This window comes from Petromyzon marinus, chromosome 34 (genome assembly GCF_048934315.1).
Source record: "Petromyzon marinus isolate PM22_M1 ecotype Great Lakes invasive population chromosome 34, UKy_Petmar_22M1.pri1.0, whole genome shotgun sequence".
NCBI classification, from domain to species: Eukaryota; Metazoa; Chordata; class Hyperoartia; order Petromyzontiformes; family Petromyzontidae; genus Petromyzon; species Petromyzon marinus.
This window is the reverse complement of record NC_133700.1, coordinates 12993898-13019070: the sequence shown is the minus strand read 5'-3', so window position 1 is coordinate 13019070 and position 25173 is coordinate 12993898. Positions and strand designations below refer to the sequence as shown.

General features: G+C 48.8%; 1 protein-coding gene across 1 annotated transcript in view; it reads left to right on the top strand.

Moving 5' to 3' along the window:
- The window catches only part of ITGA9 (integrin subunit alpha 9), an 83812-nt gene that overhangs the window by 3993 nt on the left and 54646 nt on the right, over nucleotides 1-25173 (top strand). The window contains exons 2-12 of the mRNA XM_032965788.2: nucleotides 2015-2136; nucleotides 3144-3250; nucleotides 3409-3535; nucleotides 4296-4363; nucleotides 5153-5285; nucleotides 9088-9173; nucleotides 9686-9748; nucleotides 11399-11536; nucleotides 13024-13129; nucleotides 14351-14442; nucleotides 22320-22410. Of these exons, the coding sequence (XP_032821679.2) occupies nucleotides 2015-2136; nucleotides 3144-3250; nucleotides 3409-3535; nucleotides 4296-4363; nucleotides 5153-5285; nucleotides 9088-9173; nucleotides 9686-9748; nucleotides 11399-11536; nucleotides 13024-13129; nucleotides 14351-14442; nucleotides 22320-22410 (1133 nt within the window). The remainder of the gene's footprint in view (nucleotides 1-2014; nucleotides 2137-3143; nucleotides 3251-3408; nucleotides 3536-4295; nucleotides 4364-5152; nucleotides 5286-9087; nucleotides 9174-9685; nucleotides 9749-11398; nucleotides 11537-13023; nucleotides 13130-14350; nucleotides 14443-22319; nucleotides 22411-25173) is intronic.

Sequence of the window (25173 nt, the reverse complement as noted above, 5' to 3'; positions counted from 1 at the left end):
TTATGGTGCGATGTGTGGTGAAAATAACATTTCACACTCCCGATGTCACCTTTTGAGAGGTTTGAGCGGCTGTAATTTGCCAGTTCAGATGTATTGCCATGTCACCATTCTGGAAACCTTTCTCAATCAAGGCTAGCACGTCGGGTTTAAACAACCAAAACAACGCAAGGTAAAACAATCTGTGCACACTACTATACTCTTGATGCCAAGCCCTGCCGTTTGTGTGGCTCACATTGCGGTGTGCAGAGTAATCTCTGATGTTACACGCACGTTGTTTGGAGTGTTACATCGTGGCCTACACCACCGCATTTTGGGGGAAATAAGTAAAAGAATAACCATTTACGTGGTCAGACAACGTGGTCAGACGTCCGGTCCATGTTTTGAAGACAGCATGGATTTTAATTTCGCGCGATCGTGCCCAAGCCAGGCTTGGACGCTCGCGCGGTGCCTCCCCCGTGTGCACATAGATCCCGCTTGAAAGGGCCCTACGTCATCCCAAAGCCACGCACTCTTCTTTTTCACATCTCCCCCAGAGGGCCCACATGTGCCAAGTTGTTTTTGTTGTTGCAGTTTGAGGCTGTATTTTTAGGGCCACAGCGTGCGCGCCGCGTGCGACGGAGGCCGTTTGCCCTGTGCTGGTTGCGTGTTTGCCGTGCTCGTGGTAAGCGCTTCCGATGGACTCAACGGCGCTGCACGGTCGTGGCGTGTGCGTCAACGCGCACCGCACGCCCAGTGCCGACGCTGGCTTCCTCTGCAGTTGTGCCTGTTTACATTGTACATTCTGGGTTAATACAAGGGTGTGGCTCTTTTTGGCGCTCATAAATGACTTATTTGGGATATGGCTTGTAAGGGAGGTGACCCGATGTTCGTGCCTTGTGAGGTCATTCATCTCACTGGTTTCTCGCCTGACTATAAATACATCGGTTGATTTACTCACTAAAATATCTGCACTTCCGGAACTTTAGGCCGTATTACGAAATCACGTTTTTTTTCCGTAATTTTACTTTCCGTCGAGACTCGGTGGGCACACAATGGCCCACCACCATAGGTGTGGGCACCGCAGTTGGCGTGGGTGTGCCGAACCGGGGCGAGCGGACCGTGTTCCCGTGGGGTTGTGCCGCGAGCGGCGTGCCGGCCCCGCAGCTCCCGCCCCGGTGCAGGGTGGCACGCGGCCCACCGCTCCACACCGCTCTCAGGTTGCACAGCACGTGACCATTTTTTTTGTTTAAGCGGTAAAAGGAACGCGAAAAAAATCGTGACAAAAGAAATAACACAAGAAGAACCTTTCGGCAGGGAAATAAATGTTTTCTTTAGGTGGGATGTGTGGCGCGGTGTTGGTGGAACACGAAAAAGCGGCATTAAAAACTGTTTGGGGCCCGAACATGTGCAAAGCGTTAAGGGCCCTGTAAACAAGCGGCTTTCTGTGTGAACACGTGCGCGGCCACGTCCAGCACTCGCGCCCTCACCTCTCGCTCCCGCGCTGCACAACATTCCGCGCATTTCACGATCGAGCGATCCCGGGGCCCTCACGCGCTTGAGACGCTTGATCCACAGCGCCGTTAGTACCAAGATTGATTGCGTGTTTGTATTTGCCCTGTCAGCGTTTACTAGTAGACTTTAATATTGTATAAATGAAGACGAAGGAGATGTTATTGCCTGTGGTTGTGTATTTATCCGTGGTTATTTATTCTGAAAGCTTTAAAGGCTTTATGTTTGGTAATAAATTACTTTAACAAAAAAAGATTTCCTAACCTTTGCCGGGGTGCTTTAAATGATGCAAATGTTGAACTTTAGTGGGGAGTTTTGACTGAACGCTACTTCCTCATTTGCCATTGAACCTGTGACGCCAGGCAATGGTTTTTCAACAGTCACAATCTGGCAGTGGCAGTGACGACATCGACTGCGTGGGGCCCACAATGACCATGAACCATAAAGCTGGCAGAGTTGTCAATTTAATTTTCACGTTCATCTCTGCGCCTCCCGTGTCCCTTATTTCACTACGTGGCATGCACAGGATCCTGGTGGGAGCTCCGAAAGCCGACTCGGATCTCCTGACAGAGACGGTGCACCCGGGCGCCATATTTAAGTGCCGGGTGCAGCCAAACGGCGAGCAGAGCTGCACTGAGATGCTGCTGGGTGAGAGGCCGTAACCATGGAGACATCGTTGTGACGACACCTCTGCGTCTGCACTCTGCCTTTACTCTCTTCCGTCAATCGGCACACGGCAGCTGACGAGGCTGAGTGAACTAATTCTGCTCCTCCACTGGCCATGGCGATCGCTTCCTCTAGAGCGATGTTTGTCTCTTAAGTTTTCCTCCATTACCCCATCAGTCTACCTCTCAGGTGGGTTTGCTTCTAATTCTTGCTCCTTCCACATGGCGGTAGGAGGCCACTGATGGCCACTTCCGGTCATCCTCGCAGCAGCGGCCTTTAGCTGGCCATCCGACAAAGATGGTCCACTGCATTGCGCGCTTTCAGATGTGCTTCTGCAGTCGTCTAGAATGCCCTTCTGATATTAGGAAGCCACTGGAGCAATCTACATTGAAAACTAATTTCTTTAGAACAGTTTATGTTAAGTTTGTTGTCCTTCCACGCACCTCGGATTAGCATGGTTGACTATGTATGGCGCAAAAGAAGTTCAACATACCTATATATATGTTCTCAATGCTTTTCACCTTAGTGGCCCCATATAATTTAATTCATCACCAAGTCCAGCAGTGTAAATGTTATTAATGTGGATTTAAACATGGCTATAGGTCACCAATACACTGAGACAACTCTTCAGGAAGGAAATGAACGTTTTCTTTAGCTGGGATGTGGTGGAGCATTTATGGAAAAAAAACACGTGAAATGGCATGGAAACGCTACATATATTTATGGCTCTTTGATTCCATTGTTCCCATCGTGGTGCGATGATAAGCCACCTCATTTGAGACAATACCACATAAAGGAGATGGTAAAAATGAGACAAGAAATCATGTATTCTTGAATCAAACCATAACCCTGAATAATGACTTTAATAAATTGGCAGTTGGAGGATCGTTACGCCGCTGGTTTTTAATCCTCTAGGTGGTCGGGTCTGTGGAAGCGCACGGATTGGGTGAGTTACCTCACCGTTGTTACCTTTGGGTCACGGCCCCCAGGCTCGCGGCACAACCACCAATGTGGGCGCACGTGCCTGGAGGAGCGCGACAACCAGTGGCTTGGCGTCAGCATGGCCCGGCAGAACAAACCCGATGGCAAGATCCTGGTAAGCGCAGTTTCACGCGGCCTGGACTTACCAACGTAGTACCCACCACACCACCTCATCGCTTTCCTCACCCCCTCGCTGCCTACTCCTTCTCCCCCTCTTCCTCGTCCTCCTCGCCCTTGTCCTCACCCGTACGTTTCCCTGCGTTTTCGCTGTAGGCGTGCGCTCACCGCTGGAAGAACGCGTTCTACGTGAGGGAGTGGAAGCTGCCGCATGGCCTGTGCTACATCATCCCCGCCAGCCTCGCGCCCAGCGAGAGCACACACATCATCCCCTGCTTTAAAGGTACGGCCGAGCCAGCGGAGTACAGCGAGATCTTTAATGAGCTGGGCACGGTGGTGGCAATTTTTTTTTTTTACCTGTGATCCAACGCTTTGGGAGTCGAGTAGAAAGTTGTTAAACGGCCAAAACTGCTGGGCTGTGAGGTGGCCAGGTGATGGTTAAGGTGAAGGTCATGGTTGTTTTATACCACACAAGCCTAGATTCGTTTGAGGTTTTTCCTCCTGAAATAAAAGGCGTTCGAACTTTTTTTTAACCCAGAGTGGAGTAGTGTCCTAGTGGTTAGTGCACTCTGTTGTGAATCGAGCATTCTGAGCTCAATTCCCAGCCATTGTTACCATCAGTGATAAGAGATATCTGAACCAGTTTTGGCTGGGTCGCCTGATTCACCATCTCGCATTGACCAGGGTGGTGGAGTATGGTCAAACAACCCCCATGGCCGACATGGCATGGGGAGGCCTTCCTGCAGGACTGGAGCGGTGATAAGGCTGTAAAAGAATACTATTAGCTTTATTATTAACGCTTTTGTTGGCCATAACGTGGAGACCCAAGCCAGAGGATAAAAGTATTATTGGCCCTGACAGCTAACCCGCCGGCTGCTATCCTACTGATTGAATATTTACAAAGACAAACGCATGTTGGAAGGCGTTACATACTATTCTTCATGTATGGTGCGGGCGAAGAGGGCTGCGGCATTGAAGTTACGGCCAGTGTTCACCGTGTTTCTTTGCCGGGGCTGATGTCAACCGTTGCATCTGTCGCGCAGAGCACCAGAAGAAGTATGGGGAGGAGCACGGCTCCTGCCAGGCGGGGATCGCGGGACTCTTCCTCGAGGTCTGTCTCCCGTGATCCACCGTACTTGCCCGAGACGGCGACATCGATGAACGTTTAAAATGTGTATAATTGTTTATTCAAATTTTATTTTACCAGGTAAAGTCCACTGAGCTATATAGCTCTTTTTCAGAAGCAACCTGGCCACAAATAATAGCTCATCGAAGTGGTTTATCACGTGAAAATTTATCGCAGCCAAATACTCTAAACGCGTGATGTTGATTCTAAATGTCGAGGGGAAAACCAGAGCACCCAGAGAACAATCCACGTGACCACGGGGAGAACATGCAAACTCCAAATATACAGGCGTCAGGGTCGGGATGGAACCCACAACCTCCTGCATACCAGGCGAGGTATTTAGCATCTCGCCACAGTTTAAGATGGCAGTGAGGCTGAATCTGTTCATCGTACTGATGACGAGCTTCATTTCACTTTTAATTTGTACATTGCGCCTCTGACCAAATCACCCGGAATGCGCTAGGTAAGCTTGATCCTGGACAGGGCTTGGCTGGATAACCACCGTCATGCATTTAACAGCTTGCTTGGGGGGCTACCTGATGCGCAGCAGTGCAACAACATCCGTTATCGCACAGAACTCCTGTGCTCACGTTCATAAACTCCCACTGACCAGCGTGGTGAGTGTAGCGTGTTCATAATAACTCCTGTGTAAGCATGGGGAGGCCTCCATCCAGCAGCGGATTGACAAGAGGGTCATACGCAGTGATGTTGGGAGGGTGTTGGATCAGTGGCATTTGTAATGGCGAGGGTGGGGGCGGTGCCTCTGTGTCCCAGGATGCGGTCGTGCTGGGTGCTCCCGGCTCTTTCTACTGGACAGGCACGGTGATCCTGCACAACCTGACCACACGCGCCAACTCCTTCTACTCGGAGAGCGAGCGCCGCGCTGTCGGATACAGCAGCTACCTCGGTGAGCCATGGCACAGCTATGTCCAGCGTGCAGGCAGTGCAACTGCACCAATGCCCATGGGCCGTGGGGGCCCAAGTGCCGGGTTAAGAAGAGGGGCGTAGGAGGAGGCGAGTGCTGGCGGTTGGCATCGAGGCCTTGGCGGTGCCAGCTTTAGGCCTAGGCAATGTGGGCATTTGCCTACGGCGGTGGCAAGTTGTTGTGTTGGGCCTTGAGAGGGGCGGTTTTGTGTGATTGGTGGATGTGGGTGCTCGAGATCTGCTCACGGACATCGACACACCGTCGATGGTGATAGAATGGGGAAGGAGTGGGGGGTCCCATTTAATTCCCCATACCATGTCTCATGTCGACCAAGCACCGCTGCTGATGATCCGGCCCAGTGGGCCATGGGTGCCCACTCTCTTCCCTTCTCGCATCATCGATTCAAACAGCAGCAGCAGAATAGTAATTTTGTATTTTCTTACTGATTTTCTTTGACAAGAGTTTTTCCCTTTTGTAGTGACGTACTCAGAGAAACTAGGAGTAGGAGGCACTCTATTTATTAACAGCCTTCACAGGTTACAAGGGATAACTACAACTCTTAGTCAGGACAGCTGGCAGACTACCTGACTGATGATGCCGAGAAGGTGAAGACACAGACGAAGACTCCAGAAGCCCGACGAGGGGATCCCACTCCAAGCAACAGCCCTGAACCTTCGCTCAGGGTCCCCTTTTATCCTCCTTGCGTGGGCTCAATCCTCCCCGGCCACGCCCCCCTTCTAGAATCTACTCACAGGTTTCCGGGCTTACCTCATGTGCCTCCTCTATCACCTTTCCCCTACATCCCTCTCTCTGACTTATCACGTGACCTGCTGACAGACAGGGCTGCTGCAACTACAGATCCCCTTCTCTGCCAGCAACCCGCGCTATGCTACGTAGTGATCCGTTCCATGTCACTACACTTGTATGGAAAATGAATTTGCGTTCCGATGCGTGGTACCACGCAGCTGTTCGGCTTCATCGTCACGCGCGCGGGCGCCTCGCAATGTGCTGCCAGCATCCTGGGATTGAGAGTGGAAAACTAAGGCCCCCCCACATTTGCAAAAAACTGCAAATGTGTTCACTTGTCAGTTTGTCAGCTTGTTTAGCCGTTAATTTGTTTACGCTTTGTGTTTGCAGAGGAAATGGAAAATTGTCCAGTTCCTTGGGCAGACCAAGAGGTTCTGTGTCTTGTTATGGAGTGTGGTGGTCGTGTTCTTTTAAAGTTTAAGAGCCAAGAATGTTTTCTGCTCAAGGTGCACTTTCTCATTTGTTCATAGGACACAGCACCGTAAGTGGCCAGCTGGCTTAGAGATCAGAGCGCTGAGCTAACACAGCTGAAATTCCTGGTTTAAATCCGGTCATCCACCTGTGATAGCGAGTTGATAGTTTCAGCCTGGTCACCAATGACTGCGCAATAAATTAATTCATATTAATTTGGGTTTTTACTTAACCTGAAACAATTCCACCTCCGTAAATGAAAACTATGGGTTTGACTACCGTGTGACTCTTACTGTCTGTAGCAAAGTGAGCGGTAAAGTGCTGGCTCCAAGTCCAGTCAAGAGGTCACTTGCAGGGATCTAAAATTCGTTCTCTAATGCCTCCTACCACAGACCATGCTCTCACACGTCGTGTTGCCCTGCCCTGCGAGGGTTCCTCATAGATTGTTCATTCTCGTGACACTACACCGGTAGCACAATCAGGATAACACTGGGGGGAGGGGCATGGGTAAATAAAAAAATGTTTGTTAAGACACAGCACTGTGTTTCATTTGAATATATGTATTCTCTTTGGCACCTTGCGGAGCCGTGCTGTAGATGCCTCCGCAGGATATTACGCGTCGGCACTGGGATGAAGCCCTCTAACGAGGGCCCCATCTGAGAATTAGGATCGCCGCCGCCACCGCTGTCGCTTGATTGAAACATCGGGGCTTGGCAGAGCGCGCCTCGCTGCACACAACAGGTTGCAGATGTTGCCGCGTGTTTGCTGCTACTTTAGGCGCAAGTAGCTGTGTGCTGAGCTTGTTCCCAGACACAGGTGGCTGGGCACTGAGCTTGTTCCCAGACACAGGTGGCTGGGTGCTGAGCTTGTTCCCAGGTGCAGGTGGCTGGGCACTGAGCTTGTTCCCAGGTGCAGGTGGTTGGGCACTGAGCTTGTTCCCAGGTGCAGGTGGCTGGGCACTGAGCTTGTTCCCAGGTGCAGGTGGCTGGGCACTGAGCTTGTTCCCAGGTGCAGGTGGCTGGGCACTGAGCTTGTTCCCAGACACAGGTGGCTGGGTGCTGAGCTTGTTCCCAGGTGCAGGTGGCTGGGCACTGAGCTTGTTCCCAGGTGCAGGTGGCTGGGCACTGAGCTTGTTCCCAGGTGCAGGTGGCTGGGCACTGAGCTTGTTCCCAGACACAGGTGGCTGGGTGCTGAGCTTGTTCCCAGGTGCAGGTGGCTGGGCACTGAGCTTGTTCCCAGGTGCAGGTGGCTGGGCACTGAGCTTGTTCCCAGACGCAGGTGGCTGGGCACTGAGCTTGTTCTCAGGTGCAGGTGGCTGGGCACTGAGCTTGTTCCCAGACACAGGTGGCTGGGTGCTGAGCTTGTTCCCAGGTGCAGGTGGCTGGGCACTGAGCTTGTTCCCAGACGCAGGTGGCTGGGCACTGAGCTTGTTCCCAGGTGCAGGTGGCTGGGCACTGAGCTTGTTCCCAGGTGCAGGTGGCTGGGCACTGAGCTTGTTCCCAGGTGCAGGTGGCTGGGCACTGAGCTTGTTCCCAGACGCAGGTGGCTGGGCACTGAGCTTGTTCCCAGGTGCAGGTGGCTGGGCACTGAGCTTGTTCCCAGGTGCAGGTGGCTGGGCACTGAGCTTGTTCCCAGGTGCAGGTGGCTGGGTGCTGAGCTTGTTCCCAAGCACAGGTGGCTGGGCTCTGGAGAGCCATGAACTCAAACGAATAAATGCTCATGAACTTCGTCGTCGTGACCTGGCACAGCAGCACGTGCGCTCGGCCTGTGAAACGCTGCCCGGGAAGTGGACAATGATCCTCCCCCTTCCCACCTCCAGCGGCCACGATGAACTGGCACGATTACTAGTCATGATTCAATCCATGGCTACTTTGCAACAAGCGTAGGTTGACGCGGTTGTGACGCACAGCTCTCTCACGTGTCATTCGAGGGCTGTACTGCATGTTGTTTGGCGCGATGTCTGACATTTTGCTCCACGTGCTGTTCCTGGAGAAGCTCCCAGCTTGTGGAACGAAACGTCAGACATCGTGCCGAACAGCACGGTACGACTCAACAAAACATCGCAGAGCTGTTGGTTATATTTCTTGTCTTGTGTTAACTGTCACGTTTGTATTGTTTCTTGGTGTTTCTGACTTATACAGTTTAACTTAAACTGTTTATACAGTTTAAGTTTGCTTCGTTATCCTTAATGTAGCTGCACATCCTTTTGTAGATCATTTGAATAAAATCATACGTATATGATTCTCACACACATAATTCCGAGTACGTATCTTGAACATAATGTATTACGCAGGGCACAAATCAGGGTGTCATGTCTGGTGGGGGAGTTTCTAGGCAAATGAAGACCCTGCACACTCCATGCACCTGCTAATTCGTAATCACGGAAAGCTCTGCCGTGGGTGACTGACTATGCAGAATTTGGATATTCACTATAGATTTGGGATGATTGCAAATCCTGAGCAGGTGAGTACTGCCATGTTTGTGTTCGATTAACCCAGAGTCAAAGACAAATCGAAGGCTGTAGCCAGGGCTCCCGTTTCTAACAACTCTGGTGGAATCGTTGCAGGGTACAGCATCACAGCGGGGCACTTCACACACCCGCAGAGCACGGAGGTCGTGGGCGGAGCGCCACAAAGAGCCAACGTTGGAGAGGTGAGGGTTACGCGAGACGCCTCAATCATGCGCATGCACGCGCACGCACTCATGTGCGTAGGAACTCCACAGGCTTGCACATGCAGAGCTCCGTTTCAGCCGAACCCGTCAGTGGCAAATATTTAAACTGGTCCAGGGCCTTCCCTCGGTCAACTCAGCCTCCTGTGGTGTGTGCACAACAGTACTGGGGAGACTCAGGCAGCCTGGCATGGTGCTGTCCGTACCAGCCTATTGCGTGCCATTCCATTATTAACATGTTCCCACAAACAGCACTTGCCCCTATACTTCATAAGGCCAAATGCGGGATCTTTATCTTTTCATGTGGGTATTGATAAAGCGATATTGGAAGCACCAGGCACCACCTTTGTACAGAAGACAAAACTGATAGCAATGCAGTCTAATTTTGAAACTCAAATGTTTACGTACCATTCTCGTACTGAAATAAGTGCACTCGAGTTTGTGGTTATTTTATATCTTAATGTCACACATTCCTGTATGTCTGTCTGCTCAAGGTCTACCTCTTCAGGATTCAGCGAGGAGGTCTCCACATCATACGACATTTCTCAGGGAAGAAGGTGGGCTCACGGATAGTGTTTGTAAAACTTTAAAAAGTCTTCAACTTCTGTTCATATTCGTGACCTGACGCTACTACACATTTGTTCTGCGGCCATAACATGGCTACACGATGAAAGCAGATGAAGGTAAAGATACAGCCCTGCAATGCCTTGCCCTGCCATTGCTGGTGGAAGAGGTCTTCTCTAGAGGAAGCTCTAGAGAAGGTATTTGGTCTACTCTACCAGACTGGCCATGCGTCTTGGAAGAGTCTTAGTGCCCACACCTTACCCCACCACACAAGATCTACTGATCGACTAACTGTGGTTGTACCCATTTACCCTGCTGGGTACACAGAGGTCGGGAGTGAGATTTAATTAACTTGCCCCATTGCTTCAACTGGCACGCCAGGAGCTAGAATCGAACCGGCAACATCTGGATTGCAAGTCCAGTGCGCTGACCGTCACACCACAGCAGCTTCCCTGCTACAAGATGATTGTTTTGTCATCATCACAAGGCAGCAGCAATAGTATCCAACGCATGACTTTGTAAACATCGAACTTAGGGACAAGTCAGTGCACGTGTTTTGGTCTAAAAGTGATTTTGATAAAACCGCGCTGGTGCCTTGCATACACAGCCGCTCCATTGTGAGGGCTCCCGTGCCTGTGGGGAGGAAGGATATGCGAGTAAAAAGAAAAAAGCCTTTGTTGCGCATGGGACATAGGGGGGAATTGTTCTCTACATGCTAATGAAGATTAGCAAAAAATAACACTTTAATTCCCGTTGAAATAGTTCTATTAACATGTATTTTCTGGAGCTGTGTTGGCAGGGATGTAGAAACATCGGCTTAATGCACTTCACCACCCCGGTTATTAACAACACTGCTTTGTAATGAAACGCACGGCGATGTGCTGTATTCAGCGAACATTTCACTCAGAGGACCTTCTCTAGATGAGAGCCCAGGATGTAAACTTGTTATGTGATTTAAACATTTTCTGTTGGGAAACATAACCTTTGGAGAAATATCGCTCCAATCGAAATAAAAGTTTTGAGAGACGTTCAAGAGTGCAGCCCAATCAAACCGTCGGCAATGAAACGTTCGGCAAGAATTATCATTGCAGTTAAGATCCATTTAGTTTTTTACAATCGAGATTACACATTCAGCCCATTGTGCCACTCTGGTCAATTAGAAGCCAGGAGATTAAAACGTGACCTGTGTGTGCTATACCTGTTATTCTACAGTCACATAGTAATTACTTTTTAGGGCCAGTGGGTGATGTGGGCCCAGCGGTAGGGCATTCACCGCTCGTTATTGCAGAGGTTCCTGGTTTGAATCCGACAGGCCACCCTGGTTAATGCCGAGGGTGTATTAGCCATAAATGCTCACCATCTACTTCACAGTGGATGTTAAAGATCTCGTGATATAAATCTCGGAATTGTAGGCCATCGTGTGCAGAATCATGGTTCAAGTTTGCCAATTTGACACACCGCAAATGACCAAATTGGGAACAGCACACAGCAAATGACGCCACCCCCTCCCGACTAGAGAATCCCGGCAGGATCCCCCCAAAAGAGTCTCGAGACTCGGCGAGGCGCTCCGTGGTGATCGAGGGGGGCGATAACAAAATGTGCGATTTAGCCCCGGGCATTTGTGCATCATCTCGTTTGCTCAGATGGGCTCGTACTTTGGCTCGGCACTGTGCGCCGTCGACCTCAACAGCGACGGCCTCTCGGATCTGCTGGTGGGGGCGCCCACGCACAGCGCCTCACGCGACGAGGGCCGCGTGCACGTCTATGTCAACCACGGCAATGTAAGGGTGCCGCGGCGGCAAGATGTTGACTACCTCGCCTGGTGCGCGGGAAGTCGTGGGTTCGACGATCCCGACCCTGACGATGCCTGTTGTATATTTGGATTTGGCGTGTTTCTCTCCCCGCGATCGCGTGGATTTTTCTCCGGGTCCTCCGGTTTTTCCCTCCACATTTAGAATCGATATCACGCATTTGGAGTATTCGACTGCTATAAATATCCACGTGACAAGCCACTTCGTTGAGCTATCATTTGTGATAGCCAGGTCGCTTATAAAAAAGAGCAAATAGCTCAGTGGGCCTTACCTGGTAAAATTAAAATAGATTAAAAAAATAGATAAGAGCAGCGGCACCTGCACGAGGCCAGGGTAAACTTGGTGTGGGCGGCGGCAGCAGTAGCAGCACGTTCACGTCAGGTATGGTGTCGCTGCTCCGGTCCCTTTGCACGCACATCGCAGAGTGGTCCGTCCAACTTGCTGAGGACTTTGGTAGAATAGGCGGATACCACGCACTGATCAGATTTGTCAACGTCTATGGATAATGAGAGTGAGACCGTGCACAGATGCTGCACTGGATGTGCGTGGTTAATTGGTCAGAGTGAAAATTACACATTTGTGTAATTTGCTGTGATCAAAACTTAGGTTGGATTTGGTGGTCGGGTAAATAGTTTACTTTCCTACCTGTGTGAAGCTCTCGTAACAATTATTATGAATAGTCTTGTTTTATTTTGATCATGAATTGCTGTCCAATCCGAGTGATCCAGCTGAATTAAATTATCGTCCAGTTGTAAATATAAGCCCATTAATTGCACAGTGCCATAGGCTGGTACCATACATGTTTTTTTTTTATTTAAATTCAGCCGCCGTGACACATTTGTGTAATGATGCCATGCTCCGGGATTTCAGTTTAAAACGAAAAAAAATATTGTTCACTAAGCTGACGGTGAAAAAAAAGTTATTTATTTGGAGGTCGGCTGCGTGCCGACCTCCGAGCCACACAGAGCGCAGATTATTTATAAACAGCCTCACTATTCATAATAACAGCCTCACTATTCATAATAACAGCCTCACTATTCATAATAACAGCCTCACTATTCATAATAACAGCCTCACTATTCATAATAACAGCCTCACTATTCATAATAACAGCCTCACTATTCATAATAACAGCCTCACTATTCATAATAACAGCCTCACTATCCATAATAACAGCCTCACTATGCCGGCAGTGCCCCGGCACAGGTGATGGTCGCCTTCCACTGCTGCCCACGCCGCCCATCCAGGCACCTCCCTCCCCTTGTCCCAAAACTTTCTTGAGGGTGTAATCGTGGGAGGCTGCTCGCTCACTCACTCGTTCATCAAATTAGTTTCGCGAAGAGCGGGGCAGACTATCACAAATAACCAGCGCAGTGTCTGCCTGCCGCACTGCCCGGCGCGACCTTTGTGCCCCCCCCTTTTCCCGGCGTGTCTTAACACGTGCCCTTTGACCCCAGGGTGACCTGGTGGAGCAGGAGCCGCTGGTCGGGTTGAACGCTTACAACGCGCACTTCGGAGCCGTCATCGCCGCGCTGGGCGACATCGACGACGACGGATTCCCAGGCACGTTCCACTCGCCTGGGCACCAGGGACGTGCGGTCAGGGGAGGCAGGAGAGGCACAGCCTCACCTGCCATACCCCAATGAAAATAGCTGTTATGTAAAGTAATATATTTTTTTATTTTTCCACTGATCTGTGTTATGTTCTTTTTGTACGATTCCAATCATTTTTGTCGTCAAAATCGCCAAATTTGCGGAGCTCCGCTGCAAATAGAGGGAGAGACGAGAGGTGAGGCAGCGACGAGCTCAGCCTCCCCGATGATTGCGCAACCCCTCAGAAACTGGATGGAGCGCGGGCAATAAGCGCGTGCCTCTTATTATCTCTCTGTAATGATTGGACTCATACAGAAATGGCATTTATGACACAGATCAGTGCAAAAATCTTATTGTTTATTCTATTTTATATATTTTTTTACTTTTCGTAACAGCTATTTTCATTGGAGTATGACAGGTGAGGCTCCGCCTCCCCTGACCACATGTCTCTGCTGGGTGGCAACTTTTCGAGTTTCCATCTGGGGTTACGGCTTTTCCTGGTTTTCTTAGGATCGTCCCCTTGTTCAATGAGGGTTGAGTGAGATTGCTACTGTGCTGGGAAATCTGAAAGTCCTCCGAGGACATGAAGTCCCTTTTTTGTCAGTTGTGTGATAATGCACCACTCACGACAATGCACGTGGATGTTGTTCTTGCGTCTTTCGCGATAGCGAGAATTATTCTTCCCGTAATATGTGCCGATTATTTGTGCCTCAGCGGTGGCAACCCCCAATCTCATCGCCGTCTTGGTTTCACACGCACGCTGCCGCAATAGGCCACGCCCTTTCCTACTATCGTTTTGATTTTAATAAATGATTAAAGCTGGTAGTTATTTATACACAAGGTAATGATTTTTGGAAAATGGGCTCCTGTAAAACATAAATGTGTTCTTCCGTTTTCAGTCAAAAGAAATGCTCACGCATAAAAACACACTGGTTTTTTAGCGTTACATTCGTTGTTAAAAATGAGAACGGATTTGTTTGGTAGAAAATTAGTTTAAAGTGCTTAGCCGAATTGGGGGATAAACGCTTCAGAATCTCCCGTAATGCAATTACAAACCGAGGAATCTGAAATAAATAAAACTATAAAAGAATGTTTAACCACACAGCTCTTGATTTTATTGAGCGATTTATGAGCAGCTGTCCGAGCGGCCGTGACCGTCCCTCTCCTGCGCTTGCTCTCCGTCTCTCGGCAGACGTTGCAGTGGGGGCACCGCAGGAGGAGGAGTTTGGGGCGGTGTACATCTACCATGGCAGCCAGAACGGCATCACTCACAAACATTCACAGGTGTGTGTACTCCCACACCACTCACACACAGGTGTGTGTACTCCCACACCACTCACACTCACTCGCAGATGTGTGTACTCCCACACCACTCACACTCACAGGTGTGTGTACTCCCACACCACTCACACTCACTCGCAGATGTGTGTACTCCCACACCACTCACACTCACTCGCAGATGTGTGTACTCCCACACCACTCACACTCACAGGTGTGTGTACTCCCACACCACTCACACTCACTCGCAGATGTGTGTACTCCCACACCACTCACACTCACTCGCAGATGTGTGTACTCCCACAACACTCACACACACTCACAGGTGAGTGTACTCCCACACCACTCACACTCACTCACAGGTGAGTGTACTCCCACACCACTCACACTCACTCACAGGTGTGTGTACTCCCACACCACTCACACTCACTCACAGGTGTGTGTACTCCCACACCACTCACACTCACTCACAGGTGTGTGTACTCCCACACCACTCACACTCACTCACAGGTGTGTGTACTCCCACACCACTCACACTCACTCACAGGTGTGTGTACTCCCACACCACTTATACACATTCACAGGTGTGTGTACTCCCACACCACTCACACTCACAGGTGTGTGTACTCCCACACCACTCACACACACTCACAGGTGTCATGGTGGTTGTTTGAACATACTTCACCACGCTGGTCAGTGTGGATTGGTGAAGGGGGGTCCAAGGACCGGTTAGATATCCCTGATGTTAGGTGAGACCGGTGAACCGAACCCAGGTCGCGAGATTCGTGGTGCAGCTTGCAAACCACTGTGCCATCGCTGTGCCCTGCAGTCGTATACCTCTGTTCGGCTTATTGTGAACAGGGGGTAGACGATATTGCTTCTTGTCGACCGCGTGAAAACCTCAGTACGAGGGATCGGCGCATGTCAAGAAGTTAAAGCGGTGAGCGAAATACGTAGTGCAGACCACGTGAATGATGATGCCAGCGTCTGCCAAATTTCCCTCTGGCGGGCCCTTTCCACTCGCCCATTGCGTATGATGAAGAACTCGCCAAGTGTCACCGTGAGCTCTGGTCTGGACAGAGATCGTGGCCTCTGTTAAAATCTTCAGTTTTGTTTGCCGACTGCGCAACTGTATTTCAAGTCAGCCCGGTGTTGGATGCGTGAATTCGACCGTTCCCCGGAAGTCTGTTTTCCCTTTCATAGGCGATGACTAACTATGGAAGAAGGCGATCCCCCAAGATGTGTGAGCTCCGTGCCAAAGTAAACTGCCTTTTCACCAGGTTTTGCAGCGAGCGTCTGCTGCTACTGTCTGCTCGTTACCTAGGATGAACCTGGAGCGATTGGTGCCAAGTCCGCTATTAGCGTTCATTTTCACTCTGCTCTAACCCGCGCCCACGTCACCCTGAATGCGCCCAAACTCATCAGATCGCAAAAGCTCAGCAGGTTGGAGCATGGCTGACACCGGAGGAGGGAGTTGGTCTGCGAATGCCAAGTTTTATAGCCTTGGGCTGTGAGCTAGCCAGGAGGTGGCAGTACAGAAGTTAATTCAAAATGTCTCTTTACGGAGCTATGAGTGTTTGACTATATGTATGGATTTTCTTGGGGTGCTCACAGATTTCTTCCAAATGAAGCCAGATGCTCATTCATGGGATTTTTCAAACATACTAATGACAGGGCCCTTCTGAAAAAGTCTTGCTACCGTGAGGTTATTCTAGGTAAATAATAAAAATAACAATAATTATTATCACCATCCATTGCGCTTGCTCTGCGATCGCATAGAAACTGCGAGACGTTGGTAAACAAAAACTATCCACATCGTTACCCACAAGTTCTGTGGTCATTGTTGCCCGATGGCCCAGCCTCCCATACGCCGCAGCCTCTCCACATGTGACACCTGATTAATTCCAGACGGTGGCCTCGCGCCAAGCAGGGGGTCGTTTCTCATCCCCACTCGCCTATGTTTTCTCGTGTCTCGAAACAAAAGAATATTAGCTGTATAAATACAATAAGCATTGCTCGGGAATCTGGTCCTGTGCTGAATCCAACCTTAAATCACAGAATTGTCTCCTGCCCTCTCGGACCACATGCAGTGCGCCGCTAAGTTATTTTGCAGTGACAGGTTCCCCTCGCTCCACACACAACAAAGATTCCCCATATTGCCTTGAACAGACTGCTAGGGTGAGTGGTGTTAGTGAGCAGCAACTATGAAGGCCAACATGGTACACCAAGGAGGTGGGTGGCCAGGACCATGCCTAAACGCCTTTGCCTGCCCAGTGGTGATGTTTTTACGCATCGGATTTGATCATCATTTGAGGCTGAGTCGACCTAGGGGAGGCCCAGGACCAGTTAAGAGAATTGTCACTGGTGTTGGCCATCAGCGGGAATCGAACTCAGGTTGACAGGTTCGTAGGGCAGTACACGACTGCTCGTAGCACTCACTCACACTCATAAGAAGAAAGGAATCCCCCTGTGTATATTTATAGATTTCCTGAAACAAGTGCTGTTAGCAAGCACCCATTCAGCCTGGCACTTCACACACGGGGGGGTGGTGCAGTCAGGACCATGCCTATCTGACATTGTTTCCCCTGGTGCTGCACCAGTTACTTACTCATTTAGGGTGGATTTGACCATAGTGAGGACCAGGACGGATTAAGACGTCACCGATATAATTTATGGCCAGCAATTGAATGCACATTTTCCAGGATGGTAGTGCAGTGCTTAGAATCGCTGTGCAAATGCACTTCGCGCGCATATATATCAGGCGCCTTCAAAGGTGCTCACTAACAGCATTCACAATAACAGTCTGTTAAATATGGGGAAACCTGTCACTGCAGAATAACTTAGCGGCTCGCTGCATGTGGTCCAACCGTACGGAGCATGGTTTAACACGTAGCACAGTTGACTACGTACGGTACGAAAGTAGTTCTGCATACATACATAAGATATACACACATTTGCGTAAACACGTGTCAGCATTCACACGTGCGTGTGAACTGTCGCTCGTAGTCGTCACAGTGGAGGGAGAAGTGTGGTTGTGGGGATCGCTGAGGCGAACTCCCCATGACGGCCGTTCGCTTGCGCTCACTGCCTGGCACGGAACTCCCCTTCGGGAAGCGACGCACTTCCTCTCGTGTCACGCAATAGCGTTGCGTGTGCGCTTGATGATGTCACCTTCCGCTACTTGAAAACAACTACAGTATCATCACGCAGCACAGTGTGTGTGTGCAACCAGGGGCTCCAGCTCTGGACATCTGTGAAAAAATAACTTCATAGCTCATCGGATTCCTCCAGGATAAATGTAGATTATTATTTTGAGGGATTTCCACGGTGCCTGGAAGAGGGCGGAAAACGCCAGCACAGTGTGGTGACAACATTATATTTGGTCACGATGGCATCTCGATGATTTGTTATTAACCTGTTGTTTGACATACACATTTATTGAAAGAGCAACTATATCCACGTCAATTTCTCAACTACCTCGTCTATTAAAATAAGTTGTATTTTGTTTTACCAAACAATATCTTCTCATCCCTCTTCATTTTATTAGCGTTTCTCGAGCGGTCGATTCTGAATGCATCTATTTTTATTAATGCTACTGAATTTAGACATACAAAAATAATACACTTGATAAATCCGGTCTCACGTTTATTAAATATTAAATCATGAATATTTGGGTAGTTGGATGAGGTTTGTTGTAGAGCCATGTGTTGGAAACGCACAGGCCAGGCGGTGTCAAAGCTGCCTGTGGAACGTCATGATTAATATTGTTTAAAGGCCCTTTTTAAAATTCGTAAATTTCTCATGTTACGATTATATAAGTCTGCTCAGCAAATTCCACTTCAGCACACAGTGTCCCGTTAAACACACTGTGAGGCCAACGTGCATTACTGAAAAGAATTTGTTCAAGAAAAAAATCCACAGATGCTCCACGAGTCTCCCGCATTGGCAGTGTCCACCGCTTTGAATGGAAAAGATGCTCAAGTTAATTTCAGCACCGTAATTTTCTTGATGGCTCAATTGGTTTGCCTTTTTATTTTTACACGGCAGCATTCCGCTTGCCCTCCTCCGCATGACGTCCACTTGAGAATGGATGGAGGCCACGGGGGATCCAACGCAGTCCCCCCCCAACCCCCGCCCCACTGCGTAGAACGGCCTGAGGTCCGGGGTAAAACGTTCTGGATCGCGTGTCCGGCATCACGGAATGTGCCACGGTTTTTGGAGGGAGGCGGAATCCGCGATTGGAATTCCCACAGCCGGCGGATTTTTGCCGTCTGTCCGCACGTGGGTCCCAGATGCTCCTGTGCCACGAGACCGAAACACCACGAGCCAGCATCGTGAGAATGGGGGCCGGGGGGACGGAAGATTATTCCACTCTGGTATTAAAAAAACAGTCCATGTTACTCCTTAAAGATTCTAACGGCTGAAAATAAAAGTTCGGTGGATTTAAATTAGTGTGTCAGAGTGAGATCAGTCGAATGTCATGCTCATTTATTGCAGCTGATAAAGAGAGTCTGTTACATTTATACATTGTTCAATGGTGTCAGGGTGATGGGTAGACCACAGTCCGCTAGTTTGTCACTGCCGGTGGGTTTGTGTAAGGCAGCGTGCTGGAGGCCGGCAAGGGTCCTGCTGCGTCATGGTCACCATTACTCATCAGTCGTGACGTTGATGCTTCGAGTTGAACTCTGTTTTGTGTGAAGAAGAGAGCCTTGCTGGTGCAGCCCCAGCTGTCTTAATGTACATGACCGTGCAGTTGTGTCCTCCTTCATCTACCCCGTGGCTTTATGCTCTTGTCCATGAAATTCTCAGCAATGCCCTCTCTAAGTGCACACCCATCCTTACTTCAAAGAGCACCACAGCCGACCGGATCGCAGTATATGATGTAGCCTTTTGTTCACACGACACAGCACAATGCGGATGTACATCGTGGCCTCGAAATGTGACCACATTTCCAGACGCCGTACAGAGACAGTGGGTGTCATTATTTTATAGAGAGAGGCTGTCAGTCATCGCCATAGGTAGAGGGGAAGGTCCTGAGCCTGGACTCGGGCAGGGACAGGGAGCCGACAGCACGGATGACTGGGGGAAGGAGAGAATTCCAAACGATGGAGGCAGTCCAGGAGAATTATTGACCTTCCACTGAGCGAGCTTTGGCTGTGGGCTTATGGGCACAGCTGTGCTCATCTCTCAATTCAATGTATCGGTTGTTGGCTGTGGATAATCCTTACTAATTGGCTGTGTGCTAAACAACAATGGGAAACATTCACTTCCATTACTCCCTGAACACAACGACACCATTTCTTGTCGGTATTATTTATACATGCCAATATTGATCAAATTGTAACCATATCCTTAGTTCTTTCGGTAAAGTCACGTTGAAGGGAATCAATAAAATAATAAAATATATATAAAACAATAAAAATTCTCACGACGTTTCGACACGACGTTTCGACACAAACGGTCGTTTGTGTTATGGTCGAAAAGTTGTGAGAATTTTTATTGTTTTATATATATTTTATTATTTTATTGTTTCCCTTCAACGTGACTTTACCGAAAGAACTAAGAATATGAATTACTGCAGTCACGAAAGCTTTAAATCAAAATTGGAACCAATTAAGCTCCTCACCAGTAGCTTGAGACTTTTCGTTGTGAGCTTCATCAGGTCGTGACATCATGAAAAGTCTCAAGCCCCTGGTGAGCTGGAGCTTTATCGGTCAGAATCTGATCAACACATCGGCACGTATAAATAATATTGTAAACGTGACAATCTTGTCGGTTTAACGTCAATAATATTGGCATAAAACCACCACGTGGCCTAACTGAAACTCAGATACGGATTAGGGACTCCCCGGTAGATTGTAACTTCGGCCAATTTGTCTCTTGTGCAAACTCGACCCTTGAAGAGGTGCACGCTCTGTCGGGTGGGCGGGGAGTGCGAGTGAGCTGCGCGCTCGCCAGAGCTGTCTCTTTGTGAAGGCGACATGGCACCGCTAATCACGATCGACGCCTGCTCGCGGTGGCGCCGGTGATAAATATGCGGGACTTGGACATGACGGGGGCCACACGTGTCAATCGAGGTGTTGGCTTTCGGTAGGCGGTGTAGCTGATGTCGTTCTTGCTGTTACAGTTGCTATTTGGTTGCAGCCGCAGGGGAACTCAGTCCCACGGTGAATCCGCGCTTTTTTGGCAACGGAGTCAGCCGGCCCTATCGCATTACAATTCAAATAGAGACCTCGTTCACAGCCAGATGACGAAGCTAATTGCTCTCCCTTCCTTTATTGTATTAGTTAATGGACACATAGACTTAATAATTGAAATTTCATAATTTGAATTGGCAATAATGTTCCAAATCTATGAGAGAAATCGACCATTATGGCTGTAATGTTCTCATGAAACTAGATAATGGTCTTAGTTGCCATTTCATCTGCACAGCGATTTTACTTAATTTTTAATACCTTTTTGATGTGTTTTAAAATATTGATGCTGCTGTTTACATTGTTGTTGTTAACTTGCACAAGTTGAGAGAGAGGGACACGGGAACAAGGAATGTCACTGCCATGTACCTCATGTATGCATGGGTATGTGATCAATAAAGCTGGCTTGACTTCACTTGGAAGCCGTTGCCAACGATTGGCTGCCACCAGGTTTAAGGGGAACTTTGTTTGCCAATGCATTGCAGCTGTGTGTTTCCAGTGACGATTTTAACCTCACTATTTGTTCTCAGATTAGTTTTGTTTAAACCAAAAATGCATTTCCCCATATTACGCAAACAAGTTGTGAAAAAACAAAGACGTAAAAAATCTAGTTCAGAAGGTGGAAAATTTTAGAAAAGAATGATGATGTGGATGTTGCCAATGTAAATAATGAAATAACTATCATTGTGAAAAGACCAGTGAAAGTGGGGGACAAGGTAGAATAACAATCGCATCAGAAACGTGGATCAATCACAATGAAGCAAAAGATGGAACAGGAAGCAAAGAAGTGTGGAGAGGTGCATGTTTGGAATTGTGGAAAGAGGAACACATGGATCAGGGACAATGCAAATTAGAAACATAATTTACATCAGACAAGTAAGTTGGTTTGTTAGGAGTGATGATGACAGATGGGCGAGACTGGTGATGGAATTACAGCCAAATGTGGGAATGCACTCGAGAGAATGACTGCCATGGAGATGGAGGGGTAAGCTTACATGCAAGAATGAGATGGATTGTGACATTGCAAGACTGTGAGGGATTCTTTTTGGCACGGGGAGGCTGTCATCCAGCAATGGATAGATCACGGCTGACAAAGATGATAAAAAAGTGGTTCCTGAAATGCGTTCCTTGAATGTAACAAAATGTGATGTTGTTTTTTCTTGCACATCATTATGTTATCTGTGTCTGTTTTCTCTTCGAAGCTCGCACTGCGTTTGTTTTATGGGGAAGTACTTTAGAGTAAACACTGGGGCCAGATGTGCCTGTGCTAAGCGTAGCTTCGTGTGTTCGCATGTGTGTCTAACTCCATGGGGAGTGGTAGTATAGCAGTCAGCGTGCTACGCTACGAAACCCGGCGACCCGAGTTTGATTCCCGCTCAGGGCCAACACTAGTGGCGATTACAGAACGAGTCCACGGCCTCCCCTAGGTCAACTCAGACTAAAATGAGTACCTGCTGCTGCTGCGTGTAAACATCGCCACTAGAGAGACAATGGCGGCCAGGCGTGGTTCTGGCCACCCACCTCGTTTGCCATGCCGGTCTTCATAAGTGCGAGCTAACACCACTTGCCCCAACAATCTGTTCAGGCTATATGGGACATATGTGTCTTTGTGTAACTCTGGGTCTGCATATGTGTGTGTGCAATTATGTGTGTGTGCATAACTGTGTGTGTGTGTCTGTTTCTTTATAGAGGATTTTTGGGAAGAGTATCGAGTCTGGGATTAGCATGTTTGGCCAGTCCATCTCGGGTCAAGTGGACTTGGATGGGAATGGCTACCCAGGTAAGCAGCTCTATCTCTGTCTCTCTCTCTCTCCTCCTCGAACCCACAGATGCGGAGTCGCGTGCAGACCAAGAAACTGAGCGAACCTCGCGTATTGAGACAGACATTCCTAAGACTCAGCCTTGGGCCACGTTAAATAACTACAGAAAATACAAATAAATAGAACTAGAGAGAGTGTATGCGCACGCGGCGCGATGGAACAATAAAACACGATATGACATCACAGCGGCAGGGTTTAGCTGGACAACGCTGAGGGGCATGCGGTGGCGCAAAAACACGACGAACCAGGCCCTGGGCTGAGCAGGTGGCTTACACAAAATCCAGACGCCCTCCGCTCCACCTGGAACAATAGTCGGTTAGCTATACGCATTAGTTAGCCCTACGCACGGTCCTGTGAATCTCCGACGTGTTTGTTTTAGAACCGCCGATTCGGCCCTCTGCCCTCTTGACATGTTCCGCAAAGTCTCCTGGGGGAATATTTTCAAGGTCGCGCAACGGACAATATTGGGGATCGAGTCGTGGGAGCTGTCGGGAGTAAATCGTGGGAGCCTGTGGCCCGAGCAGGGGTCGCTTGACCTGAGCATTAGTAGACGGCACTCCAAGGCAGGCGAGCTAAGGCGTCGCGACGGTGACGTGTGTATTGACAGCGCCAGTAAGTCTGTTGTACCCCAAAACAAAACCAATGGCTTAAGGCAGTTGTCTCTCGGCCTCATTACACCGTGGCTTTAATGCAGCCGCATAGCGTGGGAGACGGGGGGCTATAGGTGTCTGACCTCCAACCCCCTCGCCTCACATTTCATAATTTGTTCCACTTTCCTCTATCTTGTGCCAATATGCTCAAGTAGTGCAACATCTTTCTGGCACCCATCTCTTGTGATGTCGCCGTCAAGCCGTTCTTTCTCAAGTCTTCCTCTCTTTCGGGTTCCTTCCATTTTTCAAACAACACACTTTAAATGTTCCTGTATTCCATCCTACATATGTGTCCAAGTAGTGCCAGTTTCCTTCTCAATACTGCCCACATCATCGGGTCTTCTTCGATTTGCAACCATTTTCTTTCTTTTAGATTGGTCATTCTTATAGTTAAGTCAAAAAATATAGTACAACCTTTCGCAGCAGTGTAAGTTTTTATTTAGCAAGAAGCAGGGGACTGGACAAACTCCAGTTGTACAAAACGTACGTGATCGGCGTCACAGCTGATCCCTCAAAAACACACGAGGCGACAGGCAGAGCAGATCGCATCGTTCCTCATTCTGTTAACTTTCGTCTGAGTTGGTTTAATATTGACTCTTGTCATGCGCCCCCTGAATTCTTCTATGCAGCGACTTTTAACGAGGTTACGATCACTCGTCTGGTTCGTAAGCAGGATGCTATTCACTGTGGTCATGACTGCAAGATTCACACAGACAATGTCACCCCGTGTGCCACTGTAAATTATGATAAACATTAGCCATTGGTTAATGGCTAATTATGAAGCATTTAAAGTTGAGCAATTTTGTAAAATATTAACAGTTCACGGAATTACCTATTCATGTTTCTTATTAATGCAAAACTGTCCACGGTAATTCACACTTAAGTGCTTAATGATGGCAGCGGCACTGCTTAAACAGCCTTAATGATGCATAATGACTCCCACGCATGGCACTGTATTCAGCTGCATTCATGAACCTATTAACTTGTCTTCTATCGGCTGGCATAAATAACCGGACTACTCACAAGATGAGATTGGGCTGGGAAAAAAATTACACTCCAGTTTGAATTTGCGCGATAAACAAATCACATTAAATGTTTTCTCATCGGGCCCAGCGCCAGCTCCTCTTGAAGGGGGGCGGGGGTGGGCAGTCGATCTGGTGTGTGGGGGGCCACCATAATAACAGCGATGATAGCGCATAGCAGTGAACTTGGGTGGTGCTACGGGGACATTTGGTGGTGCAGGGACCATGACAGCAGGAAAGTGCCGGCCCTGTTTCTCATAAATTATACTGCATAAGTCAAAGTTTGATTCGTGTGACTAGGTGAGAACCCAAGATACCAGTGGAGTCTTGTTTTGGAGTACATGTAAACCCTTTTGTAAATCCACTGCTGGATGAGGGCCCCTCGTGCTCTGGCATTGTTGGACCATACTACTTCACCACGCTGGTCAGTGCGGATTGGTGTAGATGGCGAGAATATACATTGGAGCATGGAAGTACAGTACAATGGTTTTTCTGCACTGCCCTCTGCTACTCCACGTGTAGCTCCTCAGCCTATAACACCCTTTTATGCATGGCGGTCATACATTTAAGCACTATTCAGACTGCTTGCCTTCTGAAAACAAGAAATCAGGCATATTCCAGGGATTTTTTTTATCAATAAAAAAACTGATATTCCACAATAGTCATTGACTGCAAAAAGAAAACAGGTCCCACTTGAGAGTCACGCATGTACCTTGAACGCCTCTCCCACCGTACATAGTCAACCGTGCTAATCGGAGGTGTGGGAATTAATCGAAGTGACTCACAGTTGAATTTGAGCAGCGGTAGTGTCCTGCAGCGAGAGCCTTGGGATGTTTATCATTCCTGACCGGCCGCTAGGCTCTTAATGCAGTGCCCAAACCGAGAGCTTCGTGTGCGTCCCTGCAGTGCAGTGTCCATATGTGCCCAAACCCCAAAGGGCAGGGGCCACAGTTGAGGGGTCGGAAAGTAAATTGAGTGAGGCATTAGCGCCGAGCGTCTGGCGATTCCTGGGTTTTATTAGACGAGCTAGCGCCCGTTACACTTTTATTGC